This window comes from Saccostrea cucullata, unplaced genomic scaffold (genome assembly GCF_032062105.1).
Source record: "Saccostrea cucullata isolate Sc308-1 unplaced genomic scaffold, CSIRO_AGI_Scuc_v1 ctg1603, whole genome shotgun sequence".
Lineage (NCBI taxonomy): Eukaryota > Metazoa > Mollusca > Bivalvia > Ostreida > Ostreidae > Saccostrea > Saccostrea cuccullata.
Genome location: NW_026928907.1, coordinates 314,697 through 334,226, shown reverse-complemented (window position 1 = coordinate 334,226; position 19,530 = coordinate 314,697). Strand labels below are relative to the sequence as shown.

Below are 19,530 nucleotides of genomic sequence, written 5' to 3'. Positions count from 1 at the left end.
AACTCACCAGGATATATCGTATCGACGAAGGAATGGAAATTACCATTGTTAATTGACAATACGTCGTCGATATATCTAAATGTCTAGTTGAAGACCACAGCAAGTGTTTTCTTCTTTTTCATGCATTAGATAACTAACGGTATTCAATATCAAAGTCCATAAAACAATACAAAATAGGAGCAGAGAATTACGGACCTCTGGAATATCAGAGGTGGGATCAGATGCCATGGAGGAGTGAGCATCCATTGCTGACTTCACACCCGCCGTGTGCTCCTTGTCATGACCGGGAAATAACGGAAAAATCCGTCGTCAAATAAAATGAAATATGCTTGTTCTAGAAAAGGTTTTTTTTATTCTTATATCTACTGAACAGGCAGTGCATGTACCTGTTGCTGCATACCAGGTATTTTAGCAAGAACACAGTTTTCTTCCTACATCTGTAATAAGGCATGTCAACAAAAAAGTTTCTGAGAAACGCCATTTTTCATATAATGCTATGGATAATATTCATATTGATTAATAAAAGTGTAAAACAAAGCAAAGACACTTAACCAATTTAACCATTTGTTTTGTTTCAGATCAAGCTGGAAGGATGTTATACTGCAGATGAGAAATGCTTGAGACAAAAGTAAAAAAAAAAAAGAAAAATATTGAAATCTTTGTCATTTTAATATTAAAAACATTCTACTATCAGAATATTTTTGCCAAACTGTATTTTTTTGTTTGTTATGGTGTATTGGCAAAAAGAAAAAAATAAATAAAACAAAACAAAACAAAATGACATAACATGACATATTTAATCTATTTTAAAATGATTATTTCATCTGATAACTTGATTTGAATATATTCTGTGGAAATATACTACACAAACTAAGGAAGTTTAAATTTTCATATAATTTCTAAAAGTCGAAGGGTTTTTCTGCCTTGTAAACTGTTTGAATTGAAAGTGTTTATGATTAGTCCCGTACGAAACAGTCCGGGCGGCTTAGACACGGCTCAGGCACGGATTCCGTCTCCAGAAACCCGTGCTTTAGCATTCCGTGCTCCTATGTAAAGTATGTATGGAAAGCCGTGCCTAAAAGTGGTCGAGGCACGGACACGGCACGGGATATTGGCCGAAATATTTAAATGAGATCACACGGTTTTACAAAACCCGTGTCAGAAAGCCGTGCTTGTTTCCATATATGGACTCACGGATTCTGTAAACCCGTGTCTGAAACCCGTGTCCTTTTCCATATATGGAGACACGGTTTTTCAGAAACCCGTGTCAAAAAAGCCATGCTGTATACCATATAAGGAGTCACGGGATCTGTGCATTTGTTTAGATCTAGGTCATGGCCTTTAGAGAATCTCCTGATGTAACTGCATGTGGATGCAAAAATGGTGACTGAAACCAAACTAATTCACATTGCTTTACATTAATGCTTATAGATTTTGAATTTCAAAAGTTAAAAATCTTATATGAATGTGTCCATTTACTTTCTGTTATAGATTAAATTTATCAGTTACAATCCATGCTAGTTTTTAATTACGATTTTAATGATAATGTACAATATTCAATTGTAATTTAATCTAGTAGCTAAGTCTGCACAATCTGAGAAAGAATTTACTTTAAATAAAACTTTCACTAGCACAGTGATGTCACATAAAAAATATATATACTATAAAGGATTAGTGAAAGTCCAACTAAAGTCATTCAAATAAACCTAAACTATTTCATCATGTTCATTGTCAACATCACAATACAGGAAGATCATGAAAATTGAAAAATTGACTTACTTATTCTAGATAACACTTACTGCATTTAGTTCAAAAGTGAAGAAATTATCCCAGACTGACAAAAATACAATTCCAACTGACATCTATTTAGTTAAATATCCTTTAAATAGAGCAAAAAGACACATTGACTTAGCTCATGACCATGAATCCCTCCAATTTAATATTCAAATAAAGGAAGTTATGATTGAGCATGCTCAGTAAAAAGCCATGAGATATAAATAAATAGTTTAAAGCAAAACCTGCCTGAGTTAAAAACCGTCTCCCTGGGACACGGATTCCGTGTCTCCACACGGATTTCTGTGAGTGAGGATTCCTCACTTTCAGACACGGAAACCGTGTCCGTGTCTTGGACATGCAGAACCCGTGCGGCTTTTTAAAAACCCGTGCGGATTCCATGTCTTAGCCGTGCCCAAGCCGTGCCTATTCCGCCTCGAACTTTCGTACGGGGTATAAACCAAATTTAATTCTATTTTTGTTTTAGTAGAAATAACAATTAGCCAGTTAATCATTATACTTGCACGTATATTTTCTTTTATAAATGAAAAAAAAAAAATAAAATAAAATAAAAAATGAAAATAATAAAGCTCTTAAATATAAGTTTGATTTTTAAAAGATTTTTTTGATACATTGGGCTACATTCGGTTTATTTCAAGTAAAAATCCATGCATCTTTTGATATTCTTTTGTAGTAAGGTGACACGTTTACCATCTACAACATCACAGTCATCAGATCCCAACTCTTCCTCAGATGACGTACTCATTGGTGTAATTATCCCTGTAATTATCATCTTCATCGCCGTCGTTATAGCTACATTAGTTGCCCGGAAATTTAGAGGTAAAAAAAAATATAGAACGATTCATACAAACTAGTTATAAGTATTTTCAATGGTTTTTAGCTCTTGTCTGTCGTCCGTCCGTCTGTCTGCCTGTAATCTTTTCACATTTTCGACTTCTTCAGAAGAACCACTGGGCCGATTTCAACCAAACTTGGTACAAAACATCCTTGGATAAAGGGAAATTTAAATTGTTAAAATGAAGGGCCAGGTCCTCTAACAAGGGAAGACAATCAAGAAAAGACAAAAATAGTGTAGGGTCTTTAAAAAATCTTCTTCTTAAGAACCACTGGACCAGAAAAGCTGAAACTTATGTGGAAGCATCCTGTGGTAGTGTAGATTCTAAATTGTTCAAATCATTGCCCCCGGGGATTGGGTGGATCCACAATAGGGAATCAAAGTTTTACATAGAAATATGTAGGAAAAATCTTTAAAAATCTTCTTCTCAAGAACTACTGAGCCATAATAGCTGAAACTTATGTGGAAGCATCCTGGGGGTAGTGTAGATTCTAAGTTGTTCAATCAGACTCCCGGGGTTGGTTGGGGCCACAATAGGGAAATGACGATTTCAATTTGTACATTTTGACATCATATCCAGATAATTAAGGAGGTGATCATTTTATCAAAAGCTTTAACATACGTATGTTATTCATTTACAATATCTTAACATGTTGTAAAAATATTCAAATAGAATAGTGATGTTGTTTATTACTTTCTTTGAGATTAAGCTCTTCTATTAATAAAGCACAGTTATTTTTTTTCTTTAAAGTACCTGTGCCATCTTTTCCTTAGCCATGATAACATTTGGCAATTTACATGTAATTTCTTTTACAGTTTCAAAATGTTCTGAAAGGTACCATGAAGATGAAGAAATTGGGCTTTTGGGTAAGTTTCTTTTCATTGTTATTTTCTTTCTGAAGAGATAGACCATTTTATTTTCAAAATGATTAAAATATATTTTACAACACATATAATTTAATTAAAATTTAAATATGTGCGAGAAAGTACGTGGAAATATCTTTTGTTAATATGTGTGAGTTTTTTCTGCCAAAACTTTCGGGTTTTTTAAAATATAATTTTACCATTTTTAATGCAGAACGAATTTTTGTTATTTACTACATGTAAGACTTTCAATACAGACATGTTTACATAATACCTTTCTGAATACCACTTGAATGTTTAACTCTACATTTCTGAATCATACATGTACTATCTGATTGTTAAACATTACATATTATTTTGAAATACTCTTGTTACATTGTATTAAGATTATATGATAACTTTATACGACAGACTTATTCGCTAAAATGTATTATGAAAAATGTGATTACATGTACATCTTCTTTTTTCAGAAACTGCCCCAACTCTTAAGATACAAATAGCTGGAGAAAACATTGTGTTGAGATGTATACTTCCCAAAGACAAGAGAAGACGTCCCTCAAATATTATTTGGTCTAAAGATAAAAAGGAAATAGAAATAAAAGACACAAGAGGAAAATTCAGATTTGCTGAAGATAAACTTAACCTTGTTATTGAAAATGCAGGTCATTTAGATATTGGAGAGTACGCCTGCTGTCTCCAATATGACAACCACTGCGATAGGGTTGTTAAATGCAGTCTAGGTAATTTCTATCGTTGAGCCACACATTCGATTAAACATGGATTATACATAATGATTTTCAACTGTTAAAATACTTTTTTTCCATTTCAAAAGTATCGATGAAACTAGGTTCATTTAGATGTACTGGGAGGTTGTCCCCTGTGTGTATATAGGTTAAAGGTTTATTTAGCCAACTTTAGTTAAAAGCTCATGTGAGTCTTTTGGATCGAAGTTGTCACAGAGTATCCTAGGGTGAAGTAGATACATGTTTTATAGAATTAAGGATCAAATAGTCTTCGTCAGAGGAAAGTGAACCCTCTAGGTCAGAAGAAGTGAAACTGACATGTTGTAGATTACGATGTTTTAAAATCCTGACCCTGGGACACAGTGGATTCATGATCGTGGTAAATTATTATATGGGTTAATTCACAGACTTATATAATTTTCTTCATGAAATCCATTAAAAATCTTTAACATTGACTTATAACACACAAAACCTTGTAATTGTGGGAAAGAATGCACATTAGGCACTACATCCATTTTCAATGCCGTACGAACGCTAACAACTATATTGCTATACACATCATCTTGGCACAATTGAAAAAAATAGTGTTATTCATTCGTATAGCACACATAAACTTAATTTGCTTTACAAGGGTAATCTTTTTACATTATTCAATTCTAAAGTGACACCCAAAGACCTAAAGACACCCAATAAAAATACTGAAATTATAAACAATTGTGAATATATAACATTGTAGAATATGAATATAAGGCTTGATTCTTAATTTTGATATCATCATTCCTATAACAGCATCCACCATCCTTTTTAGCTCACCTAAGCCAAAGGCTCAAGTGAGCTTTTCTGATCACATTTTGTCCGTCGTCCGTCTGTCTGTCCGCCTGTAATCTTTTCACATTTTCGACCTCTTCTAAAGAACCACTGGGCCGATTTCAACCAAACTTGGTACAAAGCATCTTTGGGTAAAGGGAAATATAAATTGTTAAAATGAAGGGCCAGATCCTCTCACAAGGGGAGATAATCAGGAAAAGACAAAAATAGGGTAGGGTCATTAAAAAATCTCTAAAACCACTGGGCCAGAAAAGCTGAAACTTATGTGGAAGCATCCTGTGGTAGTGTAGATTCTAAATTGTTCATTTCATGACCCCCAGGGGCAGGGCGGGGCCACAGTAGGGAATTAAAGTTTTGCATAGAAATATGTAGGAAAAATCTTTAAAAATCTTCTCAAGAACCACTGGGCCAGAAAGGCTGAAACTTATGTTTAAGAATCCTTGGGAAGTGTAGATTCTAAATTGTCCAAATCATGTCCCCCTGGTTTAGGGCTGGGCCACAATAGGAAATCAATTTTTACATAGAAAGATATAGAAAAATCTTTGAAATTTAAATCATGAAACCCTGGAGTTGGGCGGGGCCACAACAGGGAATCAAAGTTTTACGTTGAAATCTATAGGAAAAATCTTTGAAAATCTTCTTCTCAAGAACCACAGGGCCAGGAAAGCTGAAACTTATGTTGAAGCATCCTAGGGAAGTGCAGATTCTAAATTGTTCAAATCATGACCCCTAGGGGTTGGGCGGGGCCACAATAGGGAATCCAATTTTACATAGAAATATATAGGAAAAATCTTTGAAAATCTTCTCAAGAACCACAGGGACAGAAAAGCTTAAACTTATGTGGAATCATCCCAGGAAAATGTAAATTCTAAATTGATAAAATCATGAACCCCTGGGCTTGGGCGGGGCCACAATACGGAAGCAAAGTTTTACATAGAAATCTATAGGAAAAATCTTTGAAAATCTTCTTCTCAAGAACCAGAGGGCCAGGAAAACTGAAACATGTGTGGAAGCATCCTAGGAAAGTGCAGATTCTAAATTGTTCAATTCATGACCCCGGGGGTTGGGCGGGGCCACAATAGGGAATCAAAGTTTTACATAGAAATATGTAGGAAAAATCTTTAACAATCGTCTTCTCAATAACCACTGGGCCAGAAAAGCTGAAACTTATGTGGAAGCATCCTGGGGGATAGTGTAGATTTTAAATTGTCCAAATTATTACCCATGGGGTAGGATAGGGTCACAGAAGATATTACAAGGCGGAAATCTGGTAAAGAACTTCATGGTCAAAGCTTCTCAGGTGAGCGATATGGCCCATGGGCCTCTTGTAAATTGAATACTTAGTGCGTATGAAGGTATTGAATTGAGTTGATTTTGCTCTTGTCAGATCACTTGACGCAATAGAATATGAAACATTTCATGATTACATTGAATTTAAAGAAAAAGAGTATTGCTTGATTTCCCCAGAACGAATTTTCCAATCTTTCTTGAAAAGAAGCGGGTTCCTAGATTTTTTTATGAAGTGTGCGACATCCTCTAACCTTGGTATCTTTTGTCGGTCTCCTGGATACAGAAAGAGTGAAGGTGAAATATGCTGCAATCTCAGCCCAGATCAATTTAAAAATCTTGTGCAACGACTTAAGTTCGACATTCTCTCTAACAATTCTATCACAGACGAAACTTGTCATCATATTATTGAAGAGAAATGTAAGTTCAAATTTAAAATTTAAAATTATGTTACTCAATTATTAACGTTCTTTTTTCTCTGATAAGTCAAAACAAGTTTTATTTTTAAAAAAAAATTCGTTAATTGTTATCTTAAAGGTTGAAGATTAATGTGAACAAGTAGAAAAATTCCATTAAATGATTAATTTTATGTATGATTTTTTTTTATTCTCTGATAGTGAACATTCCGAAAGGCATTCTGAGTTTAGGAAAAGAGGGTATACAAAATTATCTTCGTGATCTCAGAAGTGGTGAACATAAAGTCTTTGTTGCCAGAGGGATGCTGGTTGGGTGTGAGGGGGCAGGAAAGACAAGTCTTCTTCTCCGGCTGCAAGGAAAAGATAATCCAGATCCCCAGTCAACAAGAGGATTAGATGTCCACGTCAACATGTTGACAGTAAACGAGGATAGACTTGATGGTCAGTTGAGTCGGGACATTGTTCAGTCTAGAATAGCGAAGTGCTAGTTTTTTTAAGGACAGAGGAGACGTTCCTCGATAATATGTAACTTTTTCCAAGATTTTGTCCTTGAAGAATTACTACTTTAACATGTTTACTCACAAAAAACTGAGGTACCTTACCAGGCATTTGTGCGAGATACCAGAGGATGGCATCTTTTATATAATCCTTTAGGGAAAAAACTTATTTTGCAAAAATCATATTTTTAGTGTTTCTAATTTTTAAAAACAATTAGAAACCGGTTTAGAAATCAGAAAGTAATTAAAATTTTGTATATTTTTCATACATTATGAAGATATAAAAAACAGATATTTGGGGAATGTATCGTTTGACCTTAATCCTTAGCTTTAGAGACTTGATTTTTTGGGAGGGGTTTTTTTTCACTAAAATTACTTTAAATCATAAAAGATAGCAATAGCTAAACCAATGAGTGAAATAATGTCCCGTTTATAAAAGTGTTTTTGATTTTGTAAATTGTTTTTTGTAATACTGATTTGTTTCAACATTCTTATTTTATCTTTAATTTCAGTCACAGCCAACCAAAATAAACCAAGTCTTCTATCCAACTTAAACACTGAAGAAGATCCAAGTACAAATCAAGCAGAACAAGGCCATGGAGATCAGACCTCAACAAAAACAAGATTTGAGGGCTCTGTTAGAGAAAAAAGAATTGAGAAATCTGCGTCTTTCATTGAAACCCCTTTAAACATACAAGAAAATAATGAGCAGGTTTCAGAAGTTGCTGAAAATAGCAAAACCAAAGAGAATGAAAATGTAATACCTGATGGGACAGTTTCGGGAAATAAAGGGTCAACCACTACTGAACCAAGTAAAGTAAACGATGAGGACGTTGAAACAATCGATTTCGGCCCCCTGTCGACTGATGATGCAAATATCTCCCCTGAAACTGACATGACATTTCAGATATTGTCCGAGTCTTTTACGGACAACGATAGAAAAATAATAACATTTTTTGACTTTGCTGGGCAATTTGCATATTATGCCTGTCATCACATATACTTTTCCCCGAATGATTTTTACATCTTAGTAATGGATATCACAAAGAAATTTGACCACATGGTGTACAAAGACAGAGCTCAACAAACAGCTATAAACAAAGATGCCAAAACTGAAGAAGAAATTAATAAAATGGAAAGATCAGTATATAGTGGTTGGACATACTTAGGTAAAATGAATTTTGCTGCTGTATCATATATGTTGGAGCCATATTTTTTAAATGAAAGTTATTCAAGAAACACTGAAACAAGGAGTATTTCTTTTAAATAGTTAAATATTGTAACTGTTTCTCAAGTTATTAGGAATGCATTACGAACAAAAAATTGGTGTAATACATCGAAATTGTAAAACGCAATAATTTGAAACAAATTATCGTAGAAAAATATTATATTAAGAAAATGCATTTATTAAACAAAAGCTTTTTTCCAATTTTCATTCTTTTAGAGATGTTTAAATGAAAATATTTAGGTATCCCGTCTTTGTGGAGAACGGGGTGTTTGATTTGATTCTCTAGCTTTCCAAAACTTATCACGATTTGCGTGTTATTATAAACCAACATAAACGTTAAATCGGAGGAAATTTGGTAGTAGTAGTAGTAAATTTTATTTAAAATCGGACAACATACACATAACAAAGAACATGAGCTATAAAGCTCTTTTACCGACTAGAAACATAAAACATATTTATAATAAAATGTACATATATACACATAAGAGCACAATGGTATTACGTTATATGTAAAATGTCCGTCATGTTTTTGGCATTCTTTTGCAAATTGAAAAGAAAATGTCGGTCCGTCTTATGGTTCAGATATTTTCAACTTCTTTGATGAACTCTGGTTTTGATAACCTGATCGAAAATCTATTATTAATACATTTATCGTTAACCTTTTATGTATTCAAGCACTTCGAAATATACTCTGTAGATATCCGTTTCTAAAATTGTGGTATTTTTTATTAATTTCTGAAGTAGACTTTAACATAAAGTTGTAATGGTAGGGTCCGTCGGGCATAGATAGTATAATTTTACCACCGGCACCATTCCCAAAATTCCAATTTTGTATACCAGATGAAGTTTTGAAAAATGATTTGTTTCCTGTTTTCCTAATACAAAATACCTTACAAATTCTTGAAATCCGCAAACGTCCCTCAACCCTTGAATCATTGCTGAAAATAGAATTATTTTAAATTGATAGAATTGATATCCCCAAGCTATGTAATTTAGATTTTCATATATTTTTTTTAGAGTTTACAGAATACTGGCTACAATCTATTCTGTCTCATACCGTTGGACTGACACCAAATGAAAAGATAGAGAATAGTGATGGTATGGATAGAGCTCCTCTGATTCTTGTGGCAACTCACGCGGAAGGAATATCTAGAAAGGTGAGATAAATTTTAAAAACGCCCATTTTCTCATTTATTTATATAATACAGCGGTATTTTAATATAATTATATTGCTGAAGTAATCATTCTTGATAGTACTCATTTGCACACTGAATTTTAAACTGATTTTTCTATTTTCCCCATCATGACATGGCACATGGTGAATGTAATCGGTCGACAGGGAACAGGGAAAACTTAATCCTCCATGGCGCCTGTTCCCTCGTCTTTTCATTTTAGAGGTCCTTGCAATTGTTTACTCTGTTTCTTATTCGTATTTTTGGAGCTTGATTGTTGTTCGTAAAATCTGTATATCATCGTAACAATAAGGAAAAAAGTAACACAATAGTTCCGAATAAAGCAGATCACTTTTAGAGATTTCGGATTTTAGAGACTACGAGCTATTTTACTCGAAAACTTTATTTAAAAGTGAATCGCGTACTGTATGTTAAATCTCGAGAACATAACTTCACAAAAGGACTGTTGATTTAGATATTTTTAAGCCATTCCTTTTGACAATATGTAAAGATTAGTAATTTTATTCAGCGAATGGCACATATCGCAAAATAATAGCTGATTATTGATATCTTGAGTAGAATTATATTTTAAAACATCATCATGCCTTAAATTAATGGTGAATGATTTCAATAAATTGAATCTGATGAGATTTATACACTTTGTAGGAAGGTGAAGCCTACTTTCGAGATCTTCGTGACAGATTACCGAAGTTAAGTGCCCATGTTGATTATGGAAAAGCGTTCAGTACTGGTTTTGATGACGATCTTCAAGAAATCAAGAACTGCATATTGAACATAGTCCAGACGCTTCCAAACTGGGGAAAAATATTCCTATGTCTTGGTTCTGCATTGAATGCCAGATAAGAAAGCTGAAAAAATTGAAAATTATAACTTTGGAGGCACTCTTGGAAAACTGTTTAACAAATAATACTGGAATACAGAATCAAAATGATCTCAAAACACCGCTTAGATTTCTCAGTAACATTGGGGTTGTTTTATATTTTGACGAAGAATTCCTTAAACAGGTTATTATTTTAGATGTCCAGTGGTTCGTTGATGCTTTTAAACATGTAATCACGGATGCGGAACATGCAAAATTGGATGTCGACCAAAAATTGTATGAAGAGTGGAAATCATTCAATGAAACGGGTCTATTGACTGGTTGCCTTTTGCATTCGATATGGAAACGCTGTCCAGAAGGTGCTTTGTACATTTCAAAGAAAAGAGAAATACTTTCTTACATGGTGAGACTAAACCTCTTGACGGTTGTATCAAAGGATACGTGGTATTGTCCTTGTATGAACAAGCAAATATTTCCAACAAAAGAGTTTGAGCACTTAGAAAACTCATCACTTTTGTGTTTCCAGTTCAGTTATCTTCCCAAAGATATGTTTCATCGCGTTATTGCTGCTTGCTGTAATCAGCTGAAATGGACAATTTTCAAAATGGAATATCTTTGCATATACCAGATGGCAACCCTTTTTGACGTAAATGGAAGTAAGGTGTTGGTTGGAATGTATAGTAACAACAAAATTGTGGTTCAGTTCCTTGACATTTCTCAGTCAAAAATGGTTGATAATTTAGGCGTGCGTGGACAAATTACCAAAGTTATTGACATGTCAGCAGAAAGGTTAAAAAATTGCACGTATGAAGTAGGCTATATGTGTCGAAAGAACGTGTTTGGAAAGGAAAATGTCCCAATTTCGCATTTCATAGAAGAATCTAAGATGATTGGAGAGAACATAAATTGTCCTAAATGTGGATTCCAGAGAAAAGTCATAGTTGATGAAATCATCTGGAAGGAGGTAAAATAAATATTTAATTACTTGGTTTGTTCTTTAACGTCCTTTTCGAGAAAGTGATTTTGTTTCAGGAATAACGCATATTGATAGTTAAAATTATTAAATCCTTCAAAGCAAGGTATACGGAGGTACCAATAACTGTTTGCAATTATCTTGTTAAAACGATGTCGTAACTATAAAATATAAATAAATGTAGTGTGGGTACAGGTTAGTAGGGTATTATTTTACAGTACAAAATGCATTAAAATATGTTATTTATTTAAGATCAATAATACCGATGTGAAACCATCTGTGTAATTTTTCAATAATATCAAGAGTTTATATTCAATTAATTTTCCTAAGTTTTGAAGAACCGTGTTCTCATGTCTGACATGGAGGCGTCTTTTAATAAAAATACAAAAGCACTAAATATAACTTTACTATTTTTGATAGTTTTTTAAAATTATGATTCTGTTTATATTTTTATTGAATTATAAGACATAGAAGATACTCCTGAACGTAAAAAGGTGCTGCTGCTTTCCAGAAATTGAGAGCATTCGTTTACAAATTCATGAAATACGTAGTAGGGTTTGCACATTTTTCATTCCGAACCCAGATACTTTAAATCTAATGAAATTTGAATTCTGTTTAAAAACTTTTAAAGAACTTTCAAAAATCTACAAGTTATGGAGACACAATTTATCATCTATTTTCTTAACTTAAACTAGGATATACTCTAACTTGTGGTATGAAAAGCTGTTTAAGACGTAAACGCGGTACACATTATATGACATTTTTATATCAAGTGACCAACAAATAAATTAAATTTGATTATACTATGTTTTTTTGTTATTTTGTTTTGGCATGGCTGCTTAAATTCTCTTTATTTATTTCATTTTGCTTTATTTATACGAAATTAGACGATTAATTAGTATAAATAATAATAATTATTATTATGAAAAATTAATATTATTGATTAATTAATTGTTTTTGTTTTATCTGCATAATTGCTTTTTATTGTTTTCCTAACATGTAATAAACTTTATATAAAACGATACATTGACTCTCTTTTCAAGTCATTGAAGAATAGGAGGCAAGACAGTGGAAGCAGGGAACTTATTCACAGTAAGAGAAACCTTGAAGGAAAATTTTCATCTTTCCCCAAAAATAATTTTTCGACATCGGAAGATCATGAAAAATACGTATGGTGTTCAGTTCAAATCAAGTTGCAAAGTTAAAAAAATATTTCAAGAATATGTACTTCCTAGCAAGGCCGAAATATAATAGAAGTAAAATTGATCAATTTTTTTTTAAAAAAGAAATGTTCACAAAGGTCAGTAATATTTCAAATGTTAATTGCCTCCATTTTATATTGAGACTGTGCACTAATATTAAAAGCGGGAATGACTTAACTGTTTGAAAATTATAGTTCCAATGAATTCAGCAAAATTAATTTCAGCTTAAAACCCCTATCTCTGACTGACTGAGATGCCACAATTTAAAAGGAATGCAGTATACTTTTTATTAACCTTGACATGATTTTCCAGGTGAATATGAAGAATTATTTTCCCAACATTGGTCTTAAGAAGATCGGCATTTCAAATTGATACTAACAGTTTTCAAGAGCTATTCGATCGTTACTGACTTAGATGAACATACCATTAAGGAGTATCTAATTTTGGATGAGTGTGGATGCGACGGGGTACCACCACAAACCCCCCATCCCACTCAAAGAAATTAAGATTAACATACATTTCTTAACTTTTTATTTGAAAATATGTAACGAAAATCTTCCTTAAACAAATTGACCTTAATTTTACACACTTTCCCACCACTATCCACAAAAAAATTGCGAGTTAAAACAATTTCCTTTTAGTATGGGCTATACAAAGACTTTTCTCATGATAAATTCCACTGTTCTAAAACTATCCTATGAATACGGTTCATATTACTTCTTTTTGTTAATACAATTTGAAATATATATAAATAATAATTACAAGGAGTTAAAATACTCGATGCTCGATTAGACACATCGTTGCAAATATGAGACTACTTCTTAAGAATCAATTAAAAGGACTTGAATACAGATTTGAAGTTAAAACTTTCTTAAAGAATTATCTGTAATGTCATGACTAATATGTTGCTATAGCATTTCGAAAATATAATGAAAAAAATAACAAACATTGAACTTACCCGATGAAACATGAAAGTACTGTTCGCTTTATTCAAAATAAAAATCTCTGTCAACCTCTTTCACGTATATAATCATTTTGATTTTTCAGGCTCAGCTTTGACTGTCGAAGAGATTGCATCCGTGAATGTTATTGGGATTGACAATATACCCCACATTGGCAGTGTAGTTTCTGGGAATATCTGGCTAAGTGATAAAGAAAATATCCTAAAAATCAACATGTCTGGGATTACTCAAAAAAAAATTCCATACCACGGAAGATGGAGTGGTGGGCATACCTTAACATGTACTGGAGATCTTATGTATATAGATGGTAGTGAAATTCGACAACTGTGTCCAAATGACGAGAATATTGTTTTTACGACACTGGAATACGCAGGATGGTGTATTCATTCTTCAAAAATTAATGGGGATGTACTTGTTGGAGTTCAGAGAATTGCAAAAGGATTCGAAAATGGAATGATAATAAGGTATAACAAATCCGGTGAAAAATTGGCAGAAATTGAGAAACATGCTAACGGCGGCACGTTATTTCTTTGCCCAAGATACATATGCGAAAACATAAGCGGGGAAATCTGTGTGACAGATGACATAAAAAATATTGTTATCGTTGTTTCAAAAAATGGTGAGACCAAATTTATATACTACGGACAAAAGTCAGAACATTACTTTCGTCCTCGTGGTCTTTGCACAAATCCTAACGGAAATTTACTTGTCTGCAATGCATCTTCCTGGAACTCGAATGTGCAAATATTGGATCAAGACGGTCATCTTCTATGCTTTTTCCAGCTTGGTTTAAAAGACCCAATGAGTATTTGTATGGATGAAAATAACAAGATTTACATAGGGCAAATTCGTAGTAGCACTATCAAAGTCTTTAAATTATTATACTTATGATATAGGACGAATCAGGGTACTCTCTGTGCCGTTATTCCCGTCATGCAGTCTACAGAGAAGATACAGGGTCAATTAAATTGGCAATTTTTGACAGTGTCTGTGCTATGAAGCCAATGAAAATTGGATTTGGTTATAATGATACTACTTTATTTTTTATTCAGTAGATATGTATATTTCAATCTCTGTCCTCAGTGACATTCTTGTATATTGCAAATACAAGCTTAAAATTTCAAATGAATATTAATTGTGTTAATTGTTGCTTTTTTAAAAAAAAAGTTTTCATGTCTACAAGAAAACAATAGCACGATGCTCAAACTTACATGTATAGGAAGGGTATTTTTTTATAGATACAGACCTAAATTTATTTTTTATACAATTAATTTATGTTGTATTGAATCTAAATGACAAATGATATGCAGACATTTATGTAGTATATCTGGGCTCGTGCAATATTAGTTACATAATTTCACATAGAGTATATATACTTTCATGAATATTATAAAACATAGTGTAAGGCCATCTTTAAAATATTGTTTGGCTGCCTTCTCCCGACCGAATGACGAAATATAATTTTATTCCGTCAAAATATATCTTCAAATTTTCCGGAAAATATGTTGTACCTATCTACCGACCCAATAAAGTTACGCTCAGTCGGCAGAGGGGAAGGAAACAAAATTTTAAAGCTGGCCATCAAGGCTACTTTGAAAGTTAATATACGAAATCCAGGTATGTTCTTTAATTTGAAAAGTATGCCGTTTACATGTTATCACTTGGACAAATCAACATATAAAACAAATGACATTCAAATCTATATTAGTTTAATCTGTATTTTTGTAAAAGTATTTATTGTCATGGAGCCATTTTGGAGACTGCATGTTTTTGTATACCCACCTAATTGATGGTTTTTTTTTCACATATTTATACTTTTGTTTAGTTTCTTAAACAACATACAACCAATCAATTAATCTTAAGAGACTTTCACAAAGTTACCAGAATTGCAGTATATATAATTTTCTTACATGATCAAAGCCAAGCTTTAAGTGCTCAGATACATGTGTGTATGTTATATAGATATATAGGTTTATGCATGAAAATTAAGATTTTTGTATTTATTGAACGATTTCAATGAGATTTTTTAACCAATTCTTCACTATTAGTCTTTTGCCTTTTTGGGCGGTAGGGGGGTGTCAGCGGATGCAATTTATTAATTTCTTTCATTTTGTCCTTTTTATTTAAAAAAATACAGATTGAAATTTATTCTTAAGCGAAAACGTATTTTAAAATAAGACAACATTTCTTAATCCTGCATCGCTCCTTGAATCCCGTATTGCTTATTTTGTGTACTGCCACGTGCTTAATAATTCATCTCAACATTTGCGAACTCCCATTCTCGGACTTCTCAGAGATTACTTGTTAATCATTATACACCCCGTGTTCAGGAGAAATATTAATCAGATTAGTGACTTGTACACTGTTGTAAAATTAGATAATTGTTTCTCTAAAAACCTTCCGCGGTGAAATTTGTTCTTCAAGTTTTATTTTAAAATCAAGAAATATATACATAACATAAGTTAATTGTCTTACTTCATAACGCTTTATGAATAGCTCTTTATTTTGTGATTTATTATATTTTTTTAATCGAATTTCACTTTTGCTTTGCTATTTTAGAAATTATTTTTTCACTTATACTGATTAAGCCGGCTGTGATACATTTTCGTACGTAGTATGTCTTCTTTATTGTTTAAAATGATTATAGAGAATATCAATTATAATGAAATTAATAGCTTTGAATTTTGTATTGAAGGTGAATTTCCCCAAAATTTTTAATAATACATATTGTCAATAGCTTTTGGGAAAAAACACTTGATCATTGCTTTATGGAACTGCTTCTTTTAATCTTCATATTCAATAGAAGTGTTTAAAATCAAGCAAGCCTTTTCTAAAAGGGTCCTCACTGTAATCTATGTTTGAAATAACACGAAAAGGCAATTGAAAATTTTGTTTTTTTTTTGTTTTTTTTTGGCAGACGACTAACCTTAACCATTTTTTATGTCTTCAGTCTTCTTCTGACAGCTGGTAATGCAAATTGTTTACAATGACGCATTAAACTTTAATTTGAATTCTCTATATGTACATTGGTATTGTTTCATGCATAATTGAATTTGTAAACTTGCGCTGTCTGTGCCTCAATTCATTGAACATTAAGTACTGGTATGTTGTTATAGTATAAATATTTGATTTTACGGTCTACCTAAGGAATTTGATAAGGTATTTTTTGTAAAAACTGTCCCTTTTTAACTCACATGAGCTCAAAGCTTACGTAAGATTTTCTGATCACCTGTTGTCCGTTCCTTTGCAGTCTTTTCACATTTTCAAGTTCTTATCAAGAACCACTGAGCCAAATTTAACCAAACTAGCTACAAAACATCCCTGGATAAAGTTGACTTTACTTTGTTAAAATAATTGGCCAAGTATCCTTACAAGGGTAGATAATCAAGAACAGACCAAAACAGGGTGGGGTCATTAAAAAATCTTCTTCTCAAGATACACTGGAACAGAAAAGTCTAAACTTATGTGAAAACATTCTGGGAAGTGTTAATTCTAAGTTGTTAAGATCATGATCCTTGGGGGAGGATAGGGAATAAAAGTTTTACATTGAATTATATAGTAAAAATCTTCTTAAGAACCACTGGGCCAGGAAACTGACACTCAAGTGGAAATATTGTGGGGTAGTGTCCATTCTAAATTGTTCAAATCATGAAATCCGCGTTAGGAGGGAGCCATATTTGGTTATTCAAGTTTAACATTGAAAAGTATAGGAGAAATAAAATATAATTTTAAGAACCACAGATCCTGTTAAGCTGAAACTTCCAAAGAAGCATCCTGGGGCAGTGTAAATTGTTAAGATCATGACGTCCGGTATGGGGCACGACCAAAATAGGTTCAAATTTTACATTAAAATATATAGAAAAAAATCTTTTAAAATCTTCTTCTCAAGAACCACCGGGCCAGAAAACCTGAAACTCATTTAGACGTATGCTGGAAAAGTGTAGATTCTAAATCGTCCAAATCATGACACCCGGACGTAGGATGAGGCTATAATTGGTATTATAAGGGGGTAATCTAGTGAAGGACTGCATGGTTAAAGTTACTCTGGTGAGCGCTGTGACCCATCTGCTTTTTGTTTTGTAACATTTTGATATTGGTTTATAAAACCTATTATTATATGATTGAATAATCCCTATATTTCTGATTGGCTGAGATGCAACTACGCGGAAGAAATACATAGAGGATATTCAATGTTTTGTAGTTGAATATGCAATTTATTTCACGAGTGGGACAGGATTTTTGATATTTTTACGAGTGCGAAGCATAAAATGTGTCTCTCAATTGTTTTTAACTACAAAACATTGAATTTTCTGTTTATTACATTTAAAAAATCTTTTTTTTTTTCCTTTGCCTCTGTCATTTTTGTAATACATTCATGGACTCGTGACGTCATAGTTGAGCGGTTGAGACGTCATAGCTTAGTGAGGTGAAAACACTGTGAACATGAATTTGACATATTTTTGGTAATTTTGACAGTTTTATTCACTGTCAGATTGGTTTATTTATTTCCACCTATGTTATCTTAGGTCAAGGAAGATATTTTTAAAGCAATCTTCGTTATGAGAAAGGAAATCGAGTTTTCCCGCACTTTTGATATTCGTCACACTGTGACAGGATATCATTTTGATATCCTTTCACACTGTGACAGGATATCATTTTTTTCAATGAATAAATTACAGTATTTCACGGGTAAAAATGTAATAATACGTTATATTTATGTAACGCCTGTTTAGGGGTTTCTTTTACGATGAAATAAATTATTGTGGGTCTCTTGTTTCTGAAATTTACCCTTTAACTCTGAATAAAAAGTCAGGTTTTAAATTAATCAAATTTATTATGATGAAAATAATGAATAACAAAGAACAATAATACAATTATCAATTAAGCAATAATAAAGAAAAAGGTACAGTTTTCAATACAAATTAAACCCTGTATTTTTCTAGAATATAAAAGTGATATATGAGGCCAAAATAAAAAATACCTTTGTTTCCCCTAACGCGACCGACCCAATTAAATCCCGCCGACTGAAAAGATTTTTTTAAATGCGATGAATCAAATTTTTTTTTATTGTCAACCAAGTTTTATAAAATACAATTTCATTAAAATCAGCTTTTATTAGAACGGCAAAAATTGTTCTACTGTGATTTTCAAGCATTTGATGGAAACAAAATAGCGCCCAGATGTGATAACAGAGAAGTAGTTCTTCATATAAGAACGGCGCTGTCTCAATCTTATGCCATTAGCTAACTAGAATTCTTCACTCTTGAAACAATTTGATAATAAAAATTTACCATGACTATATTAAGAGTGTTTCGGAGGTGTCTTGACGTCTCCATGTGAGTGAATAAATTTTCGAAAGGGACGGTAAACAACGAACAAACAAATCTGTCTCTTGAATTTCAGGTATGTAATAGGAAAGGCCAGTCTCATGAGCAGATGAGAGGCCCACTTAGTGAACACATCATTCAATTTCAGTGCATTCTATTAAATTTGAGTTTTGATCTAATAAACAATTTATCTATGTTCCCATGTTTACTATATGCCATTATGGAATCGTAGAAATTGTTGTAAATATGTCTGCAAATTCATCCTGATAAATATAATTCAATTGTACTTTTTCATGCCTTTATTCACGGGTTAAACTTCGGGACTATGACATTGTTTTATATCCAGCATTTTTATCATTTGTAGATTCGGTTTGGTTCATTTAAATATTGTTTAAATACTCTTTCCAAATGTTTTTGAAGAAAGATATGGAGATTACGTACAGTATTCAATCTCTAAGTCCATAAAACTATACAAAATAAGAGCAGAGCAAACAAGGACCCCCGAAACATCAGAGGTGGGATCAGGTACCATGGAGGAGTGAACATCCCCTGCCGACCGGT

At 32.7% G+C, this 19,530-nt stretch overlaps 1 protein-coding gene and 1 long non-coding RNA gene across 2 annotated transcripts; both read left to right on the top strand.

The window, feature by feature from the left end:
- The first annotated feature begins 578 nt into the window (after positions 1 to 578).
- On the top strand, positions 579 to 4,242 carry LOC134279149 (uncharacterized). Its single transcript, XR_009994578.1, has 4 exons — positions 579 to 628; positions 2,468 to 2,613; positions 3,446 to 3,496; positions 3,964 to 4,242. It is a non-coding gene; the product is annotated as an uncharacterized LOC134279149 (long non-coding RNA).
- Positions 4,243 to 6,455: 2,213 nt separating this feature from the next.
- On the top strand, positions 6,456 to 16,706 carry LOC134279156 (uncharacterized). The gene is made up of 7 exons (XM_062761514.1): positions 6,456 to 6,771; positions 6,969 to 7,208; positions 7,777 to 8,433; positions 9,510 to 9,649; positions 10,331 to 11,469; positions 12,522 to 12,570; positions 13,728 to 16,706. The coding sequence occupies exons 1-5, from the start codon at positions 6,582 to 6,584 to the stop codon at positions 10,526 to 10,528; spliced, it is 1,425 nt and encodes a 474-aa protein (XP_062617498.1). The 5' UTR covers positions 6,456 to 6,581; the 3' UTR covers positions 10,529 to 11,469; positions 12,522 to 12,570; positions 13,728 to 16,706.
- The last annotated feature ends 2,824 nt before the right edge of the window (positions 16,707 to 19,530 follow it).